Source organism: Aphelocoma coerulescens, chromosome 2 (assembly GCF_041296385.1).
Source record: "Aphelocoma coerulescens isolate FSJ_1873_10779 chromosome 2, UR_Acoe_1.0, whole genome shotgun sequence".
Taxonomy (NCBI): domain Eukaryota; kingdom Metazoa; phylum Chordata; class Aves; order Passeriformes; family Corvidae; genus Aphelocoma; species Aphelocoma coerulescens.
The window spans coordinates 127,723,090-127,748,737 of record NC_091015.1 but is presented as its reverse complement, the minus strand read 5'-3'; the positions used below and the strand labels follow the sequence as shown (position 1 = coordinate 127,748,737).

General features: G+C 44.2%; 1 protein-coding gene across 2 annotated transcripts in view; it reads right to left on the bottom strand.

Annotated features, from left to right (window-relative positions):
* The window catches only part of RGS20 (regulator of G protein signaling 20), a 34,668-nt gene that overhangs the window by 7,866 nt on the left and 1,154 nt on the right, over nt 1-25,648 (bottom strand). Inside the window, exon 1 of one of the 2 annotated variants that reach the window (XM_069005969.1) lies at nt 8,389-8,487. The exons of the other annotated variant lie outside the window; for it this stretch is intronic. Coding sequence (XP_068862070.1) covers nt 8,389-8,487 — 99 coding nt within the window. Of the gene's footprint in view, nt 1-8,388; nt 8,488-25,648 lie in introns of those variants that run through there. 2 annotated transcript variants of the gene reach the window in all.

The window sequence follows — 25,648 nt, the reverse complement described above, 5'->3', positions numbered from 1 at the left end:
ATGGGTGGGAATACAATGAGAAGGGAATGGTGCTGCAGAGAACAATAGTGAGGGGTCTTGGAGAGCTAGAGCTCTTGGCACAGAGGTATATAAGCCTAGGAGTTGAAAAGGGTTTCCTGAAGTTTTGACTTCAAGGCCATTCCTAAAGAAAATTATGCAGAATAGAAGTTGTTAGGGTCCCCTTTTTTTTCTTTTCTTTCACTTGATTAGCCAATGCACAGGCTTCATGATGCTTGAGTGAGACACCTGAGCTCTCCTGAAAATCTGGAGTATTGAGGATGTCTCAAACCTGCTGGTTCCCCTTGTAGCAAAAGGGGAAGGGCCAATGCTCATTTCTCCATTGAAGGTCTGACTGCCACAGTTTTTAAAAACATTTTTCTCTGTGGTTCTGTGTAGATGAGGAGGAAACACACTACTAGATGACAATAATTACATGGTTTTCACTGAGTCTGCCAACTGAAGACAGCAGGAAACAATTTTTGGTGGCTTGTAAAAAAACTGGTTGGTATTTTTGTACAGCTGTAGGAAGCCTTTTTGGAGACGTCATTTCATCAACACCACTTATCTGCACAATCCACAAAATGCAAAGTCCCCTTGAAGTCCCTGTTCCTTTCTGATCTGTGTCTGAGCTTCACATTTGCTCTACAGCACTTAATAATGCTCTCCCTCTTATGCTGAAAGTAGTGCCATATGTAAGTGACAGATGTCTTTTAGAGATTAAATGCTAGCTTGTACAAAGATGAGTATGTCTTTCTTCATTTTATTTGTATTTGATTTTTGGATACGTAGCTAGTCATTCTGTGTCACGAGATCCCTTTGTGTGTGGGTTTGTTTCAGGTTGCTAAACCTTTTGAGAGGTTTACCATGACAATTGTAGGGGAATTAAAATTAGCTGCTACCAATTTTGAGTTCCTTTTTTTAAATCTATAATTTAATATCAGACTTGAATCTAATGAGATAAATACTTGGGGGTTAAAAGTTGCTTTACTTTCTAAAATGTTCATCCAGGTTTGGGAAATGCTGTTGTTTTAACTTGAGGTGGAATGTACAGATGGCATCACGGACTCGACAGAAGTGTCAGGAGAAGAAAGAAGGTTATTTTAGCAGAGTGCAGCAGTACATTTTGCGGCACTTTGGCTACTGTGGTTTTTTTTAATGTTGAATTTCTTTTTGTCTTATAGAGCTTAATGGTTTTTGTTTTTGTGAGAACCACCCACTCTCCCAAGAGACAAATGTATGACATGGTAGCAGAAGATGCACCTGTGTAGCAGGAGGAATCAAATACAAGAACAACAGTACAGATAAAAACTGTAACCCAATTTGAAACTCTGAAGACTCAATCTGACAAGCAATGCCTAAATGATAAGAAATAGAAAATCAGAAAAATAACTTAGTTTCCAACCCCCCTCCCCACCTTTCTTGTTTCAAAATGTGGAAGGATAACTGAAATGTAGAATGCATTTGTAGATTCAGATTTATTTTTGTCAGCTTCAGCTTCACATGAATGGAATGAATAAGTATTAATTTCCTTCCAGATACCTATACGTTTTAAAAGGGGCATTTTCACATTTCAATTAGAGAGTGATAGCATATAAAGCATTTTTGGAAGCATCATATATCTAACAGTATTTCAGGCTGCTTTGGACAGTAAATGATTATAGATTAGAAAAATGTAACTTGGATTCAGACACGTGCTGTTTATATATCATAATACATCCACTCTTACTTCTGAGATATTTTATGTTCACATATTCATATCTCTAATTCATATTAATAATGAGTTAGCCTGGGCTGAATACAATCCAGGGTGCATGTTATAGGATGGCAAGGTAGAGAGCTGAGCAGTGGTGCAGGTTATTCCAGAGCTGTAGGAACTCCTTTGGTGCACACAGTATTAAGACCCATAGGACAAAACCGTGTCAGGCTGGTCAGCTTCACAGAACAAGCAGTGAGTCAGTGATCTATCCTAGCACTGTTTATCTAACTTCAGAAGAGCCTTGTTTGATGGATGTGGGTATCTTTCTGCTACTTCTAGTAAATCCAGAACTTCACTGTCGGACATGGAAGTTTTCCATCACACTTTGTGGCCTCTTGCTGCAATCTCCAGAGCTGTGTAATGAGCCTTGCCAGGCAGTTGCTGGTTTGAGTTGTGCTGTGTGCAGGAATGGGTAGTAGATTTATCAATTACTCCAGTGAATTTTATTTGTAGGAATTACCAAAATTCCTTGCTCCATTATAGTACAGCTCACATTAGCACTTTAAGCAATTGCTTGATTGATGTGTGGATCTGTGGGAATAGAGGTGGTTATTTTTTTGCCTTCAGTAGACTTCAGGCTCCTTCAGGGCAAAAAGGAGAGGGTGTTTTTAGACCTTGTAGTAAAAAGGTCTTCTATTCATATAATTTTGCAGTTGTTAATTTGGAACATGAGATTTCCAGACCTCTCTGAAGGTGCTATGAGAATGAAAAAATTGTATGAGAACTCTCTGTACTGGATGTTCTCTGCACTAGAACTGGGGTTTGCCTTCTTTGTCCCCACCATCTGGAGCAGTGATGTGCCTTGTTTGAAAATGGGTTAGAGAAGGAAATACAGAGGATTAGAAAACTGGAGATGGACTGCTATCTGTTACATGTTTCCTGAGGAATCCAAAAGTACTTTTAGACTACTAATAGAATTATGTAAGATACCTTTAACCAAAGGACTTGAACCCCTACCATCTCCTGCTCTGTTTAAACTCAGACTGGGTACAGTTTTAGCCAGTTGCTGGGTATAACATGAATAGTCAATAGGGTCTAATGTTGCTAATACGGAGTCACTGTGAGGAATCAAATCCTTGAACAGGTCAGTCAGTCAATGTCTAGATGGCAAGAGGGGTTTCTGTTGCACAGGTCCTCGTAGTGGTGGTGTTGGCTGGACCACAGGAGGCTCTGGGTTGCACGTTACTGCTCAGATCCTACATGTAACTGTCTCATGTGCCTTGGGACTGCTCCAGCACATGCATGATCCATCCCTGATGATTGTCTGGAGCTGCAAAACATCTTCTGCCTCCCTAAATTGTGTACGTGAGTCTGCCCTGCATGATCATGTCTGCATCTGCAGGAAGTTTCTTCTGACTACAGACAAGTGGCTGGCCACTTACAAGTCTCCTCTGACTACCTGCAGTCTATGCAGAATTGGGTTGATTTTGTAGCTTCGGAGTCTCTGGATATTCTCCACCCTGGATGTTAATCAGCACATTGGAACATAAAGAAACTTGTCTAGGCACAGTGGGTTCTGCATGGAGAGTGCCAATTAGTCAAATGCTTAAATGAGAAAGGGGAGTAGGAGTTGAGGTGATCAGCTTGTCTCCAGCTGGTTCACTGTTTCAAGTCAATCTAACATAGCATCTCTGCAGATGCCTAGGTGCATAGTTTCTGGATCTCCCAAGGAAAGAGATGTCCTTCTCTATGTAATGGTAACAAGAAATTTAGTCCATTATAAAATTGTCCAGAAATAGCAATGAAACAAAAACAGAAGAAAATTAATGGCACATGTTCTTGCTTCTTATCCCGCAAGATAGCATCTATGAATCATATAAAAAAGTATGTGTTCATATTATTGAATGCTAATAAGTAATTTAAAAAAAGGTCCAAGGATTTAAGCAAGCATCTGAGATGCTACTTTTGGCAATAGTGGCAAAACCACTGTATGCCTTAAGAGTAATGTTGCGGTGGTGAAATAAGAATGTCTGCCATACCTTCTCCACTCCAAAGCAAACCTATCTGACATTCAGATTATGAAGCATTTCTCTATGTAACCTTATAAACACAAAGGAGTGTAAAGGTCAGGAGTGAAAATTATTTCCCTGGTTAAAAACACGTCAGGTGATATTTGGCTTAGTTGTAACATTTATAGTATTTGCTAATTTCTCAGCAGAAAGGTGGGCTACCAAGAAAAAAGCATTCCCAAAGGAGGAATATTTAAAATTTAAGCCACAAATGTCAATTTAAAAAAACAAAACAAAACCCCAACCAAATTTTAAAAAAAAACCAAACCCAGGAATATGCAGAAGATTGTAGACAAAACTTTATACTTTTATCCCTACTTTATGCTAAAACACAATGACATTTTCTCAGCTCAAAGTGCAAAGATTCTATTACTTAATTACTTAGACATAATGTTTCCTCCTTGTACACGTTACACTCAGGCAGGTGTGCAAGCCTTCAGCTTCTCCTCGGGGCCGATTTGCATGGCCACAGCATGAAGCTTTCCCAGTAACTCCACAGCCTGAGAAGAGTTGTGCTGTAACACTAGCTGACAGCCACTTGGACTGAGTGCACAGATGTGGATCATATAGTCCAGTTATTTTTTAGTAAATACTTCAGGCCTGATCCAAACTCCACTAAAGCAATGAAAGCCACCCCTTGGTGTCAGCGAGCTTTAGGTGAGGTTATGTAACTCTCACAATTGCTGCTTTATCTTTGGATCCTCCCAGCAGTGATAACCAGTGAGTTGGAAGAGATTCTGTTCTTATCTACTAATGTCATAAGAGGCTTGAAACTGGGGTCAAATTCCAAATAAATCTCTAAATCTATATTTTAACAATTCAGATATATTTGGGGCTGCAACAAACTCCCACTGAAGCCTGTGGCAGTTCATTGACAACTGAAATATGAACAGGAAATTTGATGCTCATGCTTCTTCCTTTTCATTGACAAATGTGACAAGCAGGCTTTCTGCATCAAGCAGTGTGCTATTTTAGACAGAGAAGAATTCTAATATATGTTAATGAACTCACCCACACATATGCACATGCTTTAGGCATAGTTGTCAGATTGCCCACTTAGTAGGTCCTCAAAAGTTATTTTGTATTACTGGGAGATTTGGCATATTGTAGTAGGGTGGCTGAAATGGTTGAGAGTTCGTGACTGCAAGACAGACGTTAGCAGAAAGGAAACTGGCAGCATATGGAATAAGCCAGCTTTTTATGTCACTGCCATGCCCAAGTCTGTTAAAGGCTAAAGTGGATAAAGTTGCAAGTGAAAGTGTTATAACTAAGAAATTTGGGACACTTATGTCACATGGCCAGAAACAGAGTGCTTTTTCCGGTTTTGCTTATTTTTTTTTTCCAGAGGAGCAGCAGCTCAGAAGAACCAAGTTCATCTATCCACCTTAAAGCATTGTTTTACATTTCAAAAGGAATGGCTGGAAGTGTATCACACCCACATAGTAACTGGTAATGGTGCCTTGATCGTGTCACCTGTAACAGGTATTTTTCTACCAATGCCTTCAATGTCTTCTGCTCCTTTTCCTTTGGTGTTCAGTTCTGCCCAGCTGGCCACCACATGAGGCCAGTGTCTGCAAAAACACTTCCTGCACTAATGTCTTTTATTAGTAAAATCCAACTTTCTTGTTAAAAACCTAGTTACTTGGGGCTTCAGCGGGATTTTTGTGGGGGTTTTTTTTGTTTGGTTGGTTGGGTTTTTTTTTTTTGTTTTTTTTTTTTTTTTTTTTTTTTAGAGAGATGCCCTATATCCTCTGGATAAAGAATTTTTTTAGTTTGGATTTTATCACAAGAGACTTCATTGAAAATGTTACTCTAATTTGTAATTAGCAGGGTCACTGTCATTATTTCTCCTGTAATAAGGGAAAGACATGAGAGAATTCTTTACCACTTTCATAGAAAAAGCAACCTGTTGTTTCTGTCCAGCTGATTATGTGGATGCTGTGACAGTGGAGCAGTATGAATATAAGTATGAATATAAGTATGGATATAACTTCATCCCATGCTGAGTCCTTCACAAACTAGGTCACTGCAAACTGCAATTTAGTTAAATCAGTGTCATGATCTCCTCTGCTCAGCACAAGCTGTCAGCATCCCTTGCCTTGTCTTCTGTGGCAGCTGGGGTCGGCCTGGGTGGAGGTATGTCAGTCACACTGACTGATCAGCTCTCTGGGAAGCAAAAAAACCCACAGACTTCTCCAGCCTTGGGATTTTTACCACTGCTTCAACCCTGCTTTTGCTGGCTCTGATGTCAGAGGAAGTACCTGCTTCTAGTTATTTTTATGCAGCTTGTTCTGAGAAACAATAAAATTTTAAAAAACCATTCATCCTAATATTTTACAAACCTCTCTACTATGCAGTGAAACTGGTGCCTGTAGCAGTTTACTCTGCTCACTCCCATTATCTCCTCCTGAGCGCTTGGTTGCATTGTGCTTAATTATGAATGGCCTCCAAAAAGCCCATTTTACTGTACTATGAAGTGACTCATATCACACAGAAGCTCTGACAACTCGCACTGGGTACTGGAGGCACATGGCGCTGTATTAGTGAGTGACTCATTTCACATTGTACTCGGTGCTGAGATCTGACTCATATTGAACTGTGCGAGAAGCTGACTGACATTGTCCTGGTCTGAAAGCCGGTTTGAATCGGGATGACTCACCCTGGAGTGCGTTACACGGTGATTCACACACTGTTTCCTATTGATTCCGATTGTCGCGGTTCACTTCGGATTGTACTACGCTGGCATCTGGCTGCTCTGCAGGGCAGGCACTGTGATAGCAACCCTCTGCCTGGTGAGCTCGGCTGTAGTGCCAACCGGCAGTGTCAGCCAGGAGTAGTACCAAAGTGAATTTAAAGCTGAAGGAGGGTCAGAATTTTGCTCAGCATACATTCACTTTGGCCATGACACCTCCTGGGCTTCTTTGCTTCACCTGGCTCTGACAAGTTTTGAAAACAGCCAAGTGAGGAGTAATGAACCTCTAGCTAAGAATCCTCTTCCTTCTGAATGCCAGGAGATCTCCAGAGTATTTCCAAGACTGTCTCCTTTGTCACTTTTCTTAGTGACAAAAAGATGGGATGAATTTCTCTAAGTGACTGAGTACTGATAGTTGCTTAAACGCTTCGAATTCATCAACGTCCGATCTGAGCTCCGAGAGACACAGGCACCCTAAGTCTGAAAACTCCTTCCTGGTACTTCAAGCTCAGACCTCAGACATCACTACTCACTCTGAAATATGCTCACTGTTCTAAGCAAGGGGTAGCAGGTGTGTAACAGCTGAGGTGATGCTCCCATGATTAAGTATTTGGGACCCAGAGTAAAGATATCAAAGTAGGTATTGGTGTGAGGAGTAGATAAAAATTTGAAGGGGAAATAAAGTAACAGTTCTCTTACCTTTGAACATTTTATAAAACATAGTGCTAGTTTTACATTCAGTTGGCTCTGAGTTTAGAGAGACACTCTTAATTTTAACGCGACATTCCTAATTTTAGGAACCACAACTAGGAATCTCCTAGCGGATACTGATTCTGGTGTTCCATTTAGCTGAACTGGTGCTTACTGTTTCTGGTCCTGTAGTACAGCAGTGGTGGTAGCTACCTCCACAGACCGTAGCTCTGCAGAGTGCTGGCCCGGGTGCTGACATTGTGTGTGTGCAAAAGAGGTACAAGGAGACTCCTTGCCATTACGTCATAGCGACAAGTGCCATAGGAAAAGTTGTCATTTTACATTTTTCAACATCAAAAATGAAATAATGGAACGCTTGCATCAAGTAAATTACACCGGTATTAAATTACTGTAGGTTCTTACTGGAGTGTACAAGGATAATCTTATTTCACTTTCTGCATTTATGTCAAACTTTCGTTACCTGCTTTTTCTTACCCACTGACATTACCTAATGACAGAGCTCAGGAAGCTCAGGAAGCTCAGGAAGCATCTCCTCTCAGGATGCTTGATGAGGCAGGCTGATACTGGAAGACTCTCTATGGAAGCGCTCGCCTGTTGCTGCTTATCTCCCTAACCTGGCAGGGAAGCCCCGGGCTCCGAGAACAGGCGCACCGCGGGATCCCCTTCACGGTGGGGCGGAGGCACGGATGCTGCCTTATCTTCGGTCGCACTCGTGAGACGAGGCAGAAGGGCCCCTGAGCGCATGGCGAGGTGTTACCTGCGCTGAGGCCGGGGAGGTGGCGCGGCCCGAGGTGCGATCCCGCCCCAGAGAGGGACCCCGACCCCGCTCGCGAAGCCGAGGTCAGCTGGGTGCTACCCGGGCTCTGCGCTGGGAGCCCCTGGGGAGGGACGTGGCGGTGCGAGCCCGAGCGCCGGGCGCTCCCGGCTTGCAGCTCCCGACCCTCCGGGAGACCGGGGAAGCGCCTTTTGCGCCCAGTCCCTCCCATTCCTCCTGGGGAGGGCGGCCACAGCCGCTGTCCCGCCCCGGCCGCGGGGGCCACCGCCGGCAGCGCCGCCCGTCCCGTCCCGTCCCGTCCCGTCCCGTCCCGTCCCGTCCCGCTGCACCCGGGGCGGCTCCAGCTGCGGCACGAGGGTCGGTGTTGCCGGCGACGAGTCCCCGCCTGCCCGGAGCGCGGGCTGCGGTGCCCGGCTGCTGCCGAGCGGGACCGAGCGCTACTTACGATGTCGGCGGAGGGGCCCCCCTGGGCGTCCTCGCACGCTTCCCCTCCGGTCTCGGCGGGCTGGGCGACCGGGAACCGCGGCTCGCCAGCCCCACGCATGCGCCCGACCCCCGCGGGCTCGTCTCACGGTGCGGCCGCGGGTGGGTTCGCTCGCCGTGGCCGGAGCCGGAGGGAGCGAGGCCGGCAGCCCGCGCTCCCCGCCCCCGCACGGCCCGACGGGGTGGGCTGGCGCCGGGCCGCCCCTGGCGAGGCGAACAGCGGGGGCCGCTACGGCTCAGGGCCGGTTCGCAAAGGGATTGAACGCGGCAGCGCCCGCACCGCGGCGGCGGACCGGGGAAGGCGCGGGAGCAGCCATGGGACCGGCGCCGCAGGGAGAAATGCCGGAGAGACCGGCGTGAGAGCGTGTGAGTGGAGTGTGTGTGAGAAGTGCGTGCGTGTGTGTGTGTGTGTGTGTGTGCGCTGATGGGAGGGAGTGGGAAGGGCTTGGAGAGGCGGCGGTGCCGCCGCGGGGCTCGGTACTGGCGCTTCGGTGTTCACGGACGCCTTAGAGGAGAGCCGGGCTTGTCAACACAGCTCTGGAACACGCTCGCATTTTTAGCAACTGCAGGGATACACGTCTGCCCTCCCCTAGCCGCCTCCTGCCTTCCAGCGGCGCAGGGCTCGCCGCCGCCCGGCTCTCTCGGGCTCGCTCTCCCGTTCAGCGGGGCAGGTGTGACACGGCTGCGGCACCCGCGCAGCGCGGCTCCGGGCAAGGCGTGTGCCGGGGGCCGCCGGGCTGGGCGCTCACCCCGCTCCTCCGGGCTGACCCTCAGCAGCAGCGCCCTTAGAAACACCGCCACGTTTAGGGGATTCTGTCACCGAAAATGATCTGCCGCCTCCACCCCCCGGCAGTCCCAGACGTCGTCTGGGCAAGGGCTAACGGGACAACTGCGGCTGGCTAGTGCCTCCGCCGTTCCCGAGCAGACCGACCCTGTCTTCCCGTGAAATCCAGACTGAACGGGTGCGTGAACGCTCTGGGCGTTCCCGGTTCCCGGAGCTGGGCACGCGGTTGCCGTCGGGGCTGTTCCCTTCCCGCCCGCGCACCGGGTGCGGAGCAGGGCGGCTGCAGGAGCCGCCTTACTGGAGCCAGCGGACCCGGGAGCGCTGGGGATGGCAGGTGGGGACGGGCGGGCTTCGCCCGTGGCGCCCGGGAGCTTTGCCGCGGGAGCTCGCCCTGCGCCCCCGAGATTCCCACGCCGGTGCCGGCTGAGGGCACGTGGGCGGACTCCTGTGCGGGGAGTAGGAGGAGGAGAAGGAGGTGGACGCGGCCCCACGAGCGGTACTCACGGTGCTGGGAGGCTCGGGGGCAGCGCGGGGCTGCGGCGGCGCGGCTCCGTGGCACGCCGGGCATCTCCGGCGCTCCGGGGGGAGGCGGCTGGGCGGCGGCGGGGCCGGGGCGGGGGCCGGAGGCGGCTCAGCCCAGCGGCCCCGCAGCAGGGCGGCGAGCGGGCAGCGGGCGGGCGCCCCGCTCCCGGCCAGCAATGCCGCCAAGCCCGCGGGACAGAAGCGGGGCTCCGGGGCGTCTCGACGGGGCGCCGAGACGAAGCGCGGGCAAGGCCGGCGGGCAGGGAGCTGCGGTCGCAGGAAGGGGCTGGAGAGCAGAGCCGACAGCGAGGCGAGGAGCCTGGCAGGCCTCGGAGTCTGCGGCGAGCGGGGGAGGTGTGGGAGCGGAGGGACGGGGCGGGAAGAGAGAGAGGGAAAGAGAGAGAGAGAAACACAAAGTGAGCATCACCGAGGGGGCAGGCGGGGACCCCGCACAGCCCAGCAGTGCTAAGATGAGGGTTGGAGTGGTGGCAGCCGTGAACCCATACCGGCTGCCGTCGCACCACCTCTTGCCCCCATGTACGCTCTGTCTTTTTAAACTTTTCTGAGCCGGTCCTTTAGGTGAGGGCTGGAGGACGCCTCTCGTACCCCGCCAGTGCTCATTGGGGTTCGGGGCTGGCCATAGTGACAGAGGAGCACGAGGACGAATTTAGCCACTTACAACCTACACCAAAGAGCACCCCCAGAAAATGCCCACCCGAAAAGCCAACCGCAGACCACGGACGGAGCTGCGGCGGCGGCGAGGAGCGGAGAGTGGAGCCACTGCCGCCAGGACTTGTCCAGGGTCCTGAACCTGGCCCGCCGCCTCCCACCGTGGCCGGGTAGCTCGGCGGGCCGGCCGCAGTCTGCGGGCGTCAGGGTAGTGAGACATTGCCCCTCCTTGCTGAATGCCATTGTCCTGCAAAGAAGGAGCCACCTTGATGGAGCATGGACCCCGAGCAGGAACGGGAAAAAACCACCGCTCTGCTTCCCTTTTCTCTAGCAATGATTTCTACCTGTTTTTGTTTGGGGCTTCACTATTTCATCAAGGTTCAGCCCACCCCAAAACATTGTCCCTATTTCTGGCCTACAACCAGTTATCAAAGAGACAGAGAGGAGCCTACACAGTGTGAAGAAAGCCCTTCCCACAGTGATGGCGCTGCCCCTGAAGGCCAAAGGCACTGCTACAGCAATGGGAGAACACAGCTGTGGTACCATTGATGCCAGGGGAAGGTGCTCGTTAGAGCTGAAACCAGCAGGGAAAGCTGCCATTCCTACACAGAAGGAGAGCTTGCTGTTGCTTAGCAGCAGAGAGTTCCCCTAGGTTTGTTTGGAGAGGTGAACTACCGCAGAAACTGGACAATGTTCCCAGGAGAGCAGAAAAACCAGAAAGGTTGATTCTCACCCCACAACCCCACTCAGTATTGCTCCTGCCCGGTGGCAAGGAGCCTTCTGCAAATCTCTGCCCTTTTGGTTGTGGCAGAAAGCACAGAACTGATGCTGAACAGATTTCTATGCCAAACTACAATTACCAAGGCCCAGACAGGACCTGTGGTGTTACAGGTTTGACAAGTAGGATTAAATGACACTGCCTCACTCCCTGGCAGAGAAAAGGGAACAAAGTCTCAGTTAGTGTACCGAGGTGGTTGTTTATGTGGCTTAAGACCAAGGCCAAAACACCTGTTAACACCACTGGCCTTTGAATTCAGCTCTTGGTCACTCTACCAGGAGAGGCAGTCACTTCTCAGACTGGTGAGTAAGTGCGACTCCCCTAAGACCTCTCTAGACTACAGTCCCAGGTGGCTTTCTAAATCTTAGCAGGAATGCTTGATCAAGTTCAGGTTTAAAATGCTGGCAGAGTGTAACCCCTTTGGAAGGTATGTTCTTGCTCCGTCATCCTTTCCATTTGTCTCAGGAGAGTCATGAACTGTTGTTCCTGCCCATGGCAGGGGGTTTGGAATGAGATGATCTTTAAGGTCCCTTCCAATGCAAACCATTCTATGGTTCTAACTAACACCTTTTTAAAGAAGGCTATCTTTTTTTCAAAATCCATGATGCATAGTGATAGTGGGTAGTATTGTATAAAAATATGGTATTTATGCTCCCGAGCATAAATGCTGTTGGATAAACAAAGCCACCTAAGCTAACTATCTTCCGGTGATTGGTGTTGTAGGCAACTCTGTCTCGCTCTGTAGGCAGGTACCTCTGCATCACTGCATGTGTACACAACCACATCCTGAAACAGCTAAATGGTGTGGAGGCATAAAGTCCTCTCAAAACTGTTAACATAGTCATCTTCTCCTCCTTCCTCCCTGAATGATGGATGCAGGGTGATGTCCAGCTGCATAGCACAGAACTGCATAAACAAGGGCTTGGACTTTGACAAAATGGGGTCTAGAGTTGAGACAGCTGAGAGACACAGACTGAAACCCTTTCTCTCTCTAAAGGAATGTGAGCATGCAGTTCTCATGCATGAAAGAAATTCCCTCAATCATCAGAGCAGCTTGCTCTGCATGTGTCTCTGTGACCTTACTCTTGGTCCCCTCTACTGCTCTACTTTGTTCAGGTTAATTCAACTTCACTGGGACAGAGAGAAAGCAAAATGTCAATCTAGCAAGGCATGGGAGTGTTTCATCTTGCTCTTGTTTCTCTTTCAAAAAATACATTATGGAAAATTGAGAGCTTACACATGAACTGTGTATTTAATATAATTATCCCATATAGTGACACCTTTTTTTTTTTGTAACATACAAGGTAAATAATAAATCAGGACCTGGTTTCCATATTGATATTGTCTACCAGTATATCAGGCATTAGAAAACCCACCTCCACCCTTTACTGGACTTTCCTGAAGATTTGTCATTAGACTACATAAGCTCTTGATAAACTTTTAGAAGGAAATTCTATCCAGCATGCAGTAATTTTCTTTTATTCTAGATCAGAAAGGGATGGCTTTATATGAGGGTTGCTACTTAATATTGGCCCTTTATATGTCTCTTAGACTCCACCCTCCTTTCTGCAGACTTGTCCAGTTAACATGTTTTCCTAATTTTGCCTTTGTGGAAATGAAGAAATCGGTTATTGTTTTTATTTATTTTATTTTTTAGTGAAAACTTGTATGGCACCTTTTTTTTTTTTCTTTTAAATTTGTTCTCACTGTTCAGAACAGGTGATAAGAAAGATAATACAGAACATGTATCTGCATGACAATAACATTGTATTCCATCATTCCTGCAGTCACATGTCAGTGGGTGACATAATGCACATTATCAGCTCCTTTGGGGCCTGTTTGGCTTTAAGGTGTGAGGGCTGAATGCTGGTCTCATACCTGAACTTCTGCCCCCTGCCCAAGGAGAGGTCATACACATTTGTATGGCAGCTTTTGTGTGCCAGTCTATTTCAGTGTTTCCTGCTCCCTTAAATTGTTACAAAGAGAGTTTCTAGACCATTGAATGGAGCTGATTCATAGCAAATTAGGGAGCAATTCAAACAGAGAGCAAGAAGCCACTTTTTACCTTTTTCGTTGACATTAAAGTGCACTTGTTACAAATAATTTTGAAGACTGATAGACTTTCCTGGGAAAGGAGATATTTTCAGAAGGAGAATGAGTTTCCAGGGACTTCAACTGAACTTCAATTTTCTTTATATATCAGTATTCTAGCAGCATTCTAGTATTTGCTTTCTCTTATCCCTTAATAAAAACTAAAAATGTAAAAAGAAAAACAAAATAAAAAATGCATTTAAATAACCATATTCTGAAGTGAACATAATACCAGTGATATTATGGGAAAGAGCTTTGCTGAGCTTTTAAATATGTTTGTATTTTCTCAACATCAGTTCCTTACAGGCATAAGTCACTTTTCTTCATGGATCTATTAGTAGTTGGTTTCAAATAGGAAATATAGGTTCAATGTTGATGGGAGGAAGAATAAAATGGAGTCATCATCAACACTGGTAGTGGTGCGTTAATTAACCAGTGGAAATTATTTTGTATAAGCCAAAGTGTGAAAGTCCCACTGTCATGTCATTCATGCAATCACAGGGTGTCTCTCAGCTTTCTGCTGGAGGATTTGGTTTCCTCAGGATCTGATGCTAAAATCTGTGAGTGCATTACATCAGGGCTTGAAACGTTATCAGAATGGTTAGACTTAGATGATTTAGACCTCAGTGAAGGCACAATTTTTTTTGCAGTTGGTGGCTCTGCATAGTGCTTTGATAATTATTTCACCACTGTAAGGTCATTTTCTAGGGTGATGTATTTTCTCAGGGTTGTCCAGTTCCATATGTATGTTTTGACAAAACCCTTAGCTTCAGTATTTATATCAGTTAGTGTCTGCTCCAAAGCTGCAGGAAGCCTCTGCTGTCTCCACTCACAACTCTGTTTCTTTTCCACTCCTACATATCACATCTTTGTTACTTCTAAGGCAGAGGAAACTTGGGGAAGTAACATTTGAGATGTAATTCAATATTAGAAATAAAGATATGTTCTCCAGTAATAGCACTGAATGCTGGGTTTCAGAGCACCAGAGTCAGCTCAGTGATGGTTCGACCCCCCATTCTGGCCCAGTCCAGCTGATGGGTGCAGGCTCTGTGGGGTTTGTGAGCCCTCAGACAGTGCTCTGTGGCCCAACTCATGTGCTTCAAATCCTTGATGATACAGAGTTTCTGGCAGATTGGCAGACTACCCAGGAAAGCTGGTGGCTTGTGCAGAGAAGGTCTGCAATATGACACATACAAAAAATGAAATCTTTGCTGAAGTGCAAATGCACTAAGAAACTCTGTCATTCATTTAATTTGTCATGTTTGGCATATTGAATCATCACTATATTCTCTGACCCTCTCACCTGATGTATGACATTAAATAATTAAAAATATAATGCCAGCTACATTTTGTTTTACACCATGAGGCTAGCATCCATCTCTAATTATATCCCCTGTTTTTTTTTCTCCATAAACTTTTGAATTATTTGGAATCATTAAAAATCCTTACAGGTCAGGCTTGACTTGAAAAATCTCTTCCATCACGACCATGTTCTGTTAGTGTATGTGCCAGCAACATGACAGACCCTATAGCAAATGTCTGGTCAAAAGGCTGACCAGAAAAAGATTCGCTTCTACATACAAAAATCGTGAGTTTCCCGACGATGGAGGAAGCAGCTCAGGAACGCTCATTACAAGCTTCCAGAAGGTGTCACTGTGCACCTACAATTTGAATGGCGAACCTCAACATCTAAAGGTAAGTGCCAAAGCACCAGTCTTCCTTGCGCTATTAGGGCTCCTCTTCTCTGCCCATATGGAAATTAAATGATCGACTGGAGAAAAAGATTTATCTTTTTTCATCATAGGAAAAGTAAAAATATCTTCATAGTATCACTGTCACTCAAGAGGTACCTGTCCAACCATGACCTGCAGAAGTATTCCTGATATTCTGGGTCACACATAACCTAACTATTACACAGGACCCTTACCACACGTGCTTGCTAGGTAATAAATATAGTTAAAGAAGAAATCAAAACTGCCGTGACTGCAATTTTTAGGTCTCATAGAGCAGTTTGTAGTTACATCCCAGAGCTGATTCAGACAGGAAGATTAACAGGGCAATTTGGAACCAATGTTCCTGAGCAGATCAAGCTTTCAGAGCAGTTGAATAGTTCAAAGTGAGTCTGAAAGCCTGGTTGCACAACGTGGCTGCACAGTAACATTCCAGCTTGACAAGACTCCTGAGGAAGACACTGTGATTTCTGCCATTAATTTTCATCAGGTTTTGGACCTTATAAATTATGGATCAATTGGAAAATTATGCAGCCATGTTAAAAGCCTGATGGGAGAAAATATAACTCATTTATAGGATGCGGTGGAGAACATGAAAGGAGAAATGCACTATAATTCCTTTGAAAAAGAAGAACAAAAGAATAAAGAGCAGGCAATGAGATACTGCTGAAGAGTATGAGGTTAAAGGGCAGTATCAATGAGAATGTTGCAGGCTGGTGCTCCCATGAAGAGAAAACTCTGTCCCATTGCAAACTAGATTGCACTGGTGACCAGGAATATTTATCCAGCACCTTAAAAAGATATATGAATGATGATGAGAGGAAAAGGAGATGCTTTGATAAGAATGACAGTGAGGAGAAGGTGTGAACATACTTTGCAAAAGGGAAAACTTCAGGTGTTATGTATCTCACTGTACTGATTTATCAGTGGTACCAAACAAATACTCTTTTAAAGAGGTCAGGTTATCTCTGTTACATAGAAGTGAGTATCCCTGTGGAAGTGAGTAGAAAGGCCTGTAGCCTTCTTGAAGAATCTATTACAAACTTTTATTTCAGAGGTGCCTTATGTGATTTTGCCCCTGTAGGAGTACCTGCCTAGATTAGAAACAGTAATTACAGCCCAAGTCACTGGCTGAATGTCCTGCTTGCTTTAGGCTTAGAAGCAGCATTACAAATGGTATCAGTTCCCAGGTCTCCCTTGACACCACAGATACCGAGTTACAAGTTAAAGACAGAGGATCTGAAACAGACAAAGAAATAAAGAAACAAACAAAAAATCCCCAAACAAACAACAACAACCAACCAAACAAGTCAATAAAAACAACAACAAAAAACCCTCAACAAAAAACCAACTCAGAGTTACTGAGCTTCTGTGGGAGGCACTTGATGTGTTCTCGTGAAACCACGTTTCTCCTGTTTGATGTACAGAGACACTGACACTCCATTCTGCATGCTGGGCTTTTCCTCTGGCCACTCCAGGGCTGTCTATCATGTTTCCACTGCACTTCACTGTGGATCCTAGAATTGTCCTGAGAGAGGGAGAACAGCACTCCAGATGCAAAGAATTTTGGACATACCTATTTTCATATTCCATCATTGTTCAACTCACGGACAAGGCCATACTTGAGGCTTGTTTCCCTTTGTTACGCTGCTGCTTGAAAGACCATGTTCTCCCCCTAGGCACAAAAAAGTCCCTTCCAACCTCCTTTCTGCAGTTAATTTCAAACATAGCTCCTGACTAAATACAGAAAAGACAAAGTGGGATGGAAATGGTTCTGTCTGCAATAGCCTAATCTCTTTCACTGATCTGTAACACCTCTAACTTACTACTCCTGATAATTTGGAAAGACTGGTTAAAGTGTGCCTCCTTAGAACCCAGTGGGATAAATGAGAGAGCATAGCTTTCTTATCAGTCTGAAACAATATTATAACCAGAGCATGCTACTGTTTTCCAGGAAAATCATTCAAGAAGATGCCATTCTTGTACTGAAATGAAGCACATGCATTTATCTGCACAGAGTCTATATGAACAGAATAAATGCAGTGAAGTGAGGAAGACTAGTCTGTCATCAAAATAGCTACCACCTTTCAGAATCAAACATTTCAGTGAACACTAGGTTATGCTAGCTGGAAGAAATGTCCTTGGCTTTTAAGGGCTGTGACTCACTTTGTCATTCTTATGACTGGAAAACTATTCCATGACAAACCATTCAGAAGATCTGGATGTAAACTGAGAAATGGCCTTTAACCCTTTTATTTAGAGCCCATATTCAATATAAATGTTATAGATCACCCATGTATTACCATGCAGAATTCTGGGTAATGTAAATCAGTAAACGGAGCAAGAATTTGCAAATGAAAAAACAGCACAAAAGGTCAGAGAGGAGTAACTCAGCAGCTTCTCCAGCACAGTCTGAGCACCTCTGCAAATCTGAGCACAAGTTCCAAGTACCAAAAGGCACAAAGGGTGTGAGTGCCAAAGCTTACCTGGGATATTAAACTACAGAATTAGCAAGGAATCCCTAAAAGGAGGTTTTCTTCCCCAAAGACATCTCTCTCATAAGAATCCTTGTGTTTGACAAATTAATTTGGTAATAAAAAGAGCATGGATTTTACGAAATGAAGCACCGCAATGCAAGAAAATTAATACTTTAAAATATTATAGTCTGCCTGTCTCTAATAATAAATTGTTACAAAATTCAAGAACAAATAATTCATCCTATTTCAGTTTAAGCCTGACCCACTGTTTTTGCTCTTAACTTGATTACTCTCAAAGGAATCAGTGAAGTCAATAGAGCAGTAAGAACTGTTTTCTTCTTTATTTAGTCCTAAAGCAAATCACACAAAATGTCACAGCTACTTCCTGAAATTAAGCTGTGTTCACAACTGGAACCAAATGCATAAGAAAACAAAGTTGAGCCTTTCCCCTTTTTCTGTATGAGTTCCTCAGCATAGACCTGACATCTCTAGGCTCCTGAAAATAATTTCTTCCTTCTTGTGAGAGTAATTAAGGGCTTGCTACAGTGATCCAGAAAAAATGATGTGACATTTTGTGAGACAATCAGCTGCTGCTTGGCAGGCATCCTGATTTATTGTAGCCTGTTCTTACCTTTAACAGTTGATATGGTATTTTAGATCAGCTTTATTTTGAGAATGACACTAAAAGTGTAATATTGAAGGCAATAAGCCTCCTGAACTGTTTCCAACCACATAAGGTGGTAGAAAAAATATCTGTTAGGTTAAAGATCTCAACATCTAATTTCTGTAAAGTTTTGGAATCAGCATTAGGACAGGGAGGGGCTTTGGGAAAGGCCAAGCCTTCTGAGACATCCAGAACTGTCAGTAAGCAGGCACAAACCTGCTGCAAGCCAGGCTTCACCATTTCACCTGCTCACAGATCCTTGCCATTTCCCAAGTGTTACCCCTCAGCCTATGTTTGGGATGAGTCTGATAGAAAAATAATGTTCTGCCTGTCACAGTTTTAAATTTTAATGCTTGTGAAGAAACATACAATTACTTATATTGTACATAAACAAGGTGTTTTCATCCCCCATGTGGTCTCTGGGAGAAGAGTGATGGTCTCTCCCTTGCATTTCCTGGCTTGCAAGGGCTTTGGCTTTGACCTCCTCTCAGAAGGATGCACCTAGCTGTCAGATAGCAACACGGAGCTGGGCTTTGAAATTAAGATATTTGTGATAGGATTCTGATCTCTTTTTGCAACTCTGTCTTGACTGGTTGAAGCTGCTTTATGAAAATAAGCAAATAGATGGGAGTAGAAAACTGTCCTGTTATTGCACAGAAGGAGCCAGGAAATGTAGGACTGAGTAAGTATTAAAAGGCTTGAAATAAACATTTCTTTTCCTGTAGAGTCTTAGAAATTTTTGTGGAAAGAAATTCCCATGGAAAAGCATGTGTGGAAATCATGAGTTTTGTGTCTTTGCACCACTCATGGGAAATGCATCTCAGGTAGGATGCACTGCACACAAACGGGCAAGGAGAAGGAGTAAATTACTCCTCAGTACATACAGCAAGGAGTAATGAACTTAAAGAGCAGGCAGGGATATTTAGGCTGGTCCTTGCAGCAAATGTCAGATGACACTTTCAAACTCCCACCCAGAACCACCTTTGATAATCTTAGATCACAGAATGATTCGGGTTGGAAGAGACCTTAAAAATCATCAATTTCCAACCCCCCACACCCTATGAACAGGGACACCTGCCACTAGACCAAGTTTCTTAGAGCTCCATCCAGCCTGGCCTTGAATGCTTCCAGGGATGGGGCATCCAAAGCCTCTCCAGGCAACCTGTTCCAGTGCTTCACCACCCTCACAGTAAAGAATTTCTTCTTGGTATCTGGTCTAAACCCTACTCTCAGTTTCAGGCCATTTCCCCTTGTCCTGTCACTCCATGCCCTTGTAAAAAGTCCCTCTCCAGATTTTTTGTGGGCCCCTTTTAGGTACTGGAAGTCAGCACTAAGATCTCCCTGGAACGTTTTTTCTCCAGGCAGAACAACCCCAAATCTCTTAGCCTGTCTTTATAGGAGAGCTACTCCAGCCCTCTGATTACCATGATTACCCCACATCATTCTCCTGGTCACTGGAAGGATTTGCTAATCTGGTACTTCAGGATTCCTCTAGCTCTCAGAAATCCCTGAGAAATACGAGCTGAAAAAACCCCAAACACCAATTCCTCTTTAAATTAGACATGAGGTGTATTGGAAATAAATCAGAGTACTATGGGAATGCTGTGCTCAGGGGATCTCTAACACACCATGGCACCTAGGCTAAACTGTAAGGCAGAGCAACACCAATTGCATTATGATGGGCTGGTGATGCAGAAAGGTATGCAATTTTTATTTTGTATTTTACTGGAGGTAATTTACTTTCATCAGTTTAGGTGTGAGAGATATATCATGGAGTGAGAGATATATCATGGAGTTAAGGTAAATTCCTTCTGACTCCCAGACACCCATACTAGATGCTTTTTTAAAAAGGTCTTTCAGAGAAATGTTGCTTTTCCCAATGTCCTTTATCCAAATTGTTAATTCTTACTGGTGAAAGGATATAGTAAATTAATTTATTTGTAAATCTGCAGTTACCCATATCTTAAATGAGTTGATTTAGATTTAGGCCGAGTAGGTTATTTATTAATCAGCATGACATTTTGTTCCACTTAAAGAAGGTCATTGTATATTAATAAAAACAATCCCTGTAATTCAGGTCAGTCTAGGATTGTTTTGCTGAAAAATTTCCAGAACCAGTGTAAAAGCACTTTGCCTTTTGGTTTTCATATTAATTAAATTCTGACAGTAGTATCTTAATCAGCCCAGGAATCTTCATTTTTCCCATTTCAAAGGTGGACATGTGAAAATGAAGCTTTAGGACTATTCAATAGTAAAATACGTAAATCACTAAATTAGAAAAACACAATATTGCAAATTAGTAAAAATTATCTATGAGGACTAGAAAATTTGCACACCATTAATGTGCAAGTAGCCCACCCATTAATGTGTAGTACATTATTATTTTGACCACTTTTACAAAAGAATGCCCTCTGATTGCTGTCTATGCAGCTATTATTAGCTCACAGACAATGCTGAGCAATACAGCCAGCTATTTGCTGAAAAGTGTTTCTGGATGCAAAAAAAAAAGAATTTATGAATTAAAAATATTATTATGCCATATAATTACAAAACAGTTTAAAAAGAAAGACTCCTTGAAGAGCTTTTTGTTTCAAAGAAGAGTTGAGATTGGAAGGGGTCCTCTGCATAGTGTCTAGTCCTGCCTCCGCATATTGTCTAGTCCTGCCTCCTGCTCCTCAGGCTTCCTAGATCTGTGCTGAGCAGGATTTGGATTTCTCTGAGGATGGAGACTTCAAAATCTCTCTAGGCAACCTGTCCCACCACCCCCACAGTAAAAACCCACAACTTTTTCTGTCTGATAGAATAGTTCTTGCTTAAGCCACATTCATCTGTTCTTACTTTCACGCATAATACTAAGGATTAAAAGATAATGTTTTAAAAGGAGTTATATTTAATAGTTTGAGCTGCTTGGAGCAGACTAGTTTACTATGGACATCTGGAGGAAATATGGGAAGAAAACCCCAAACCCAACATGAAATATCTCTGCAAGGCTGCCCAGGCGTAGCCAGCAAGTGGTGAAAATGAGTCCCATCCACTGACAAAAGCGAAGCCAGTGACTCACTGCATGTCTTTCAAGGCTAGGTCTGCTGAAGGGTGCCCCATCACAGCACACCGTGCTCCTCCACTGCTCCCAGCAGGACCCACAGAGCTGAATCGGCCTCTCCTGGCCAACTGTTCCCAGTTTATATACTGGGCATGACACCCTATGGTATGGAATGTCCCTTTGGCCAGTTTGGGTCAGTTCTCCTGGCCCTGCTCCCTCCCAGCTTTTTGTGCACCTGCTCACAGACAGAACATGGCAAATGGAAAAGTCCTTGACTTAGGGAAACACTGCTTAGCAACATCTAAAACTTCAGTTTGTTAGTAATGTTAGTCTCATATTGAATCCAAAACACAGCTCTGTACCAGCTACTAGGAAGAAAATTAATTTTATTACAGCCAAAACCAAGACAACACTGCAGGTCTCATAAGGACTGATACAGCCTGTAAAAATGTGCAGGAGTAGCCCTTTCTTAACTAGTGAAAGCACTTCAGGGACAGGATACACTACTGTTATAAAGGATACATGTCCAGAAAACAAAATTAACCACCAGAGAACATCACAGAGAGATAATGTTCTCCAGCTTGTCCTAGAAATAATTTTCCTTATGTTTAAAACTAAGTGCATATGATTTTACTTTATTATCTTAATCTGTAACTATCTGGCAAAAAACCCACTCTTTTCCCTATCAAACAGTATACTGTACCATCAAGTGTTGTCTCTATAACTAGTTGCTCATAATTCAGTGGTCCTAAATGCCCCATAACACTCCCGTATCTCTCCCAGAATTCTGTCTCCCTTTGAAACATTGCTCCTGAATAAAACAGAGCATGAAACATGTCTCAAATTTTACATCTGTCATGTAAGAATTACTATTTTGGCATACACAAAGAATGCTGGCTCCATCTGAAAGTGGTTCAACCCACAGCCATACAGTTTGCATCCCCTGCCCATCTCAAACCTCAGTTAGATAAAATGTGACTGCAAAATTATGTTTCAGCCTGTTTAACTACGCACAACACCTGTTCAGAAGAACAGAAGGAGTGTGCTCTTGGTATAAGCTACTGCTTGGTTTGTTCTCAACACCCTCTGACAGTCACAAGCTTTCAGACATACAAATGCTACCATGACTAAGTATGAAAAACATACTGCACCAAATAAACACTCTTGACGTGAAAATGTGCTTGGTAGGGATTATATCGACTGAAAAGAGTGAGTAGGTTTACTAATATCAGGACTTTTCCTACTCTTATAAAAGATGAAGACAACATCTGACTTCAGAGGGACTGTAAAGAGTAATAGCAATTAATGACTGACAGCACTCATCAGTTGAAGACACTGGAGTACTTGGATAAAAGCTGTGCAATTATTCAACTGGCATGTCTTTGCAAATCACAACTTTTATGATTTTTTGACCTTTCTGGAGTTGTTTGTGAATGGATTCCTATTTTATCAAAGAAATTATGATTCAAAGCAGTCGCCAAATAATTTAGGTGAGCTATGCATGGTCATGAGTGACTTTCACATTACAAGCAGTTCACAGAATAATGTTGGACATCTCCAGGCAGAGCTGAGATCAGCTAGATGAAGGATAAAGGATGCCACACTTCCCTGGGGCTGCTCCTTCAGACAGTATGCTTGAGGCCGTTTCCATTTCTGCCTGATTCCCTACAGAGAATTCAAATGGATAGGACTTGGCAAGCAGAAAATCCATGCTGGTATAACCAGGGTATCATGGTGCCTCAGCCTACAGGTTATTGTTGAAGGAGTATTAATACTTGTTCTCTGCCTCTCCTTGGCACATACCTTCTCATTTAACACTGTGCTTTTCTTTGCCTCTCTGCTCCATGCCCTGTGGTGGAAAGAAAGCCCTTACAGCTGAGGCAAAGGTCAGCAGAAGCTGTAAAGGATTCTGCTTGAATCCCTAGGAACAACAGGGATACAACAACCTTCTGCTCCCTCAGAGAAGGTGAGCTGGAAGCAAAGAGATCCCCCATCCCACCCCCACTACTTGAGCAAGGCAAGCTGAACATAGAGACAAATTCAAGAAAGATCCAGATCATAAGACAGTATCACAGCAAGGTGGAGGTCATCTCCTCAGATCAGATTTAAGATCAGGTCCCACAACCACCCTGCAAGCCCACACTGCCAGGGAACAACCAAGGTCAAGCCAGGAAGTCAGCCTAAGGGTGGGAGGCTCCACCACATGTCTGTCACTTGACTGAAGACCATCACTCCTTCAGGCTCAGGTCAAGAGAGCAGACCCTTGGGGATAAACTTAAATAGAGCTGCTGGGTCCATGGGTGAAGGTGGAGGCCCCAGCTGAGGCTGGTCAGGGCCATGAAGACTTATTAGTGCCCTCAGAGCCCTGACACTGCTCTCCTATCTGCACTTCCCCAGTCACTTACTGTCTGTAGGTGTATTATTCATGTAAACCCAAATCTGGGAACTGTATGCTTAGGAATCATAATTATGTTATAGAAGTGAAACAGGTTCTATCCAGGTGTAATCTGGACATGAATTAAATATGGCAGCTCTGTGGAGAACATTCTCACCATCCTCTGAGGAAGGGATAGCAATGAACTCTGTGGAACAGGACTTTTGGCTAAATTTTGTCCATAGGAAAAAAACTGTGATATATTTGAAACCTTGCACTATCTCCCTATATAGTGTAATGTGTCTGGGGTATTTTATTTTGTTTACTTGCAAAAAGCTCCTTGGAAGCACACGAGTGTGTCTGTGTTAGCTCTGGGTTAAGAAAGTCCTTGTATCTTTGTGTTGATACTGGTAAAAAGCAGTTTATTCACTTTTGCTTTTTAACACTTTTATAAATCAAGCTGCATACATGCCAGAGGGAAAGGCTTTTTAAGCAATGTAAATGGATATGGGAAACAAACAACTCATTGAGTTAATTTAAGTGTCATGAAGAGAATTTAAGAGGCCTTTAAGCTCTGCCTACCACTTTTCAAAAACATTTCTCCTGTAATTCGGTTTCTCTTTGAAAGAACATTCAAGAAAAAATAAGCCTAAATATTCATTTGTTAAAATATTTAGGTGTTTTGTTTTGTTGGGGTTTTTTTTTGCTTGTTTTGTTTTTGTTTTTTGGTTTTGGTTGGTTGGGTTTTTTATTGAAAAATTTATTTGATATTTTGGCTTTTTTACTCTTTGGCATGTTGAATTAGATGTCAACTTGCTCTCAGAAGCAGCCACTGGTCACATTGTGAAATATCAAATTCAAAATCTCATCTAAAGTGGAAGGGAACACGGGAATTAATGAGAACTGCGGAATCAGTCTGATCAAGGACCCTGTCAGTCACACAAATTACAGGTCTAAGAACATAATCTCCCTATAGCAACCAGTGCCACATATAGAAGTGTTTTACCAAAAGAACATGAACTTTCTGTACACTTCAGTGCCACCAGGAATTACTTAAAAAAAAAAAAAAGTTTTAATGTGATCTCCTCCATTCTGGATATGTAAGTGATAACCTGGTCTTGAACCTTATGAACTCCAAGTTATTTTCCTAAATACTACTAGGAAATAATGTAAACCCTCTGTGCCATGGTTCCCTATCAATATAAGGGAAAGGCATTTCCCTCCCATGTAAAGTAAAGCTGCAATTTATTTTAGTTCCCCAGCCTTGGGGCTGTAGACACTTCTAGGTGGGTAAGTTTTCTAACTTTCTATCACTAACACAGTCCTTGTAGACTCATTAACTACAGTAACATTGCTTACATTACATTTGTGAAAGGATCATTTGCTGATACGGTTTAGGAAGTTTTGGAGCATGTACCCCCAGAGAATGCAGCCTCATACCTGAGCTTCCATATCACAGCAATTTCAACTCAGCTGAGCTCAGGAAGTGGTTACAGAGCATCTCCTGGGCAGACCCAGCAGTCTCTGGTACCAGAGATGAGAGCCACACCAGCAGAGCTGCAGCATTTAGAAATAAAAGCACTAAACGAAGTACATGGGACAGATAGCAAGCAGGAGAAGGGAAGTTGCTGTTAAAGGAACAGTAGCAGTAGCTGGCTCTGAGCCTTCCAGCGGCATTTATGTCCCTCTGTAGATAAAACCTTTGCAGTACAGAGAGATAATAAGTTGTCCTCTGTGAGGTTGCTGACTCAGTCCTGTGCACCATGTTCTCAGAGCCTCAGCAACAAACTACAAATTCAGGTGATGTCTGCAAGAGCAATCAGCAAGCTGAAGGGAACAATTCACCTGGAGTGAATCAAAGGATGCCTAAATGAGAAATAACTGGGGACATGAGTTATGAAGAACTCAGTATCTGGGTTTCAGAAACTATGACTGTCAGTGGTTAACTTCAGGAGCCACTGGGCCTATGAAAAAAACCCTTTTGCCTTCAAGAGGGTCAGAAAGTCCCCAGGTTCATGTGCCATAACAAGCTAGATAACAAGACAGAATGACATGAAATTCTGAATAGAGTGTACTTTGTTAATTATCAG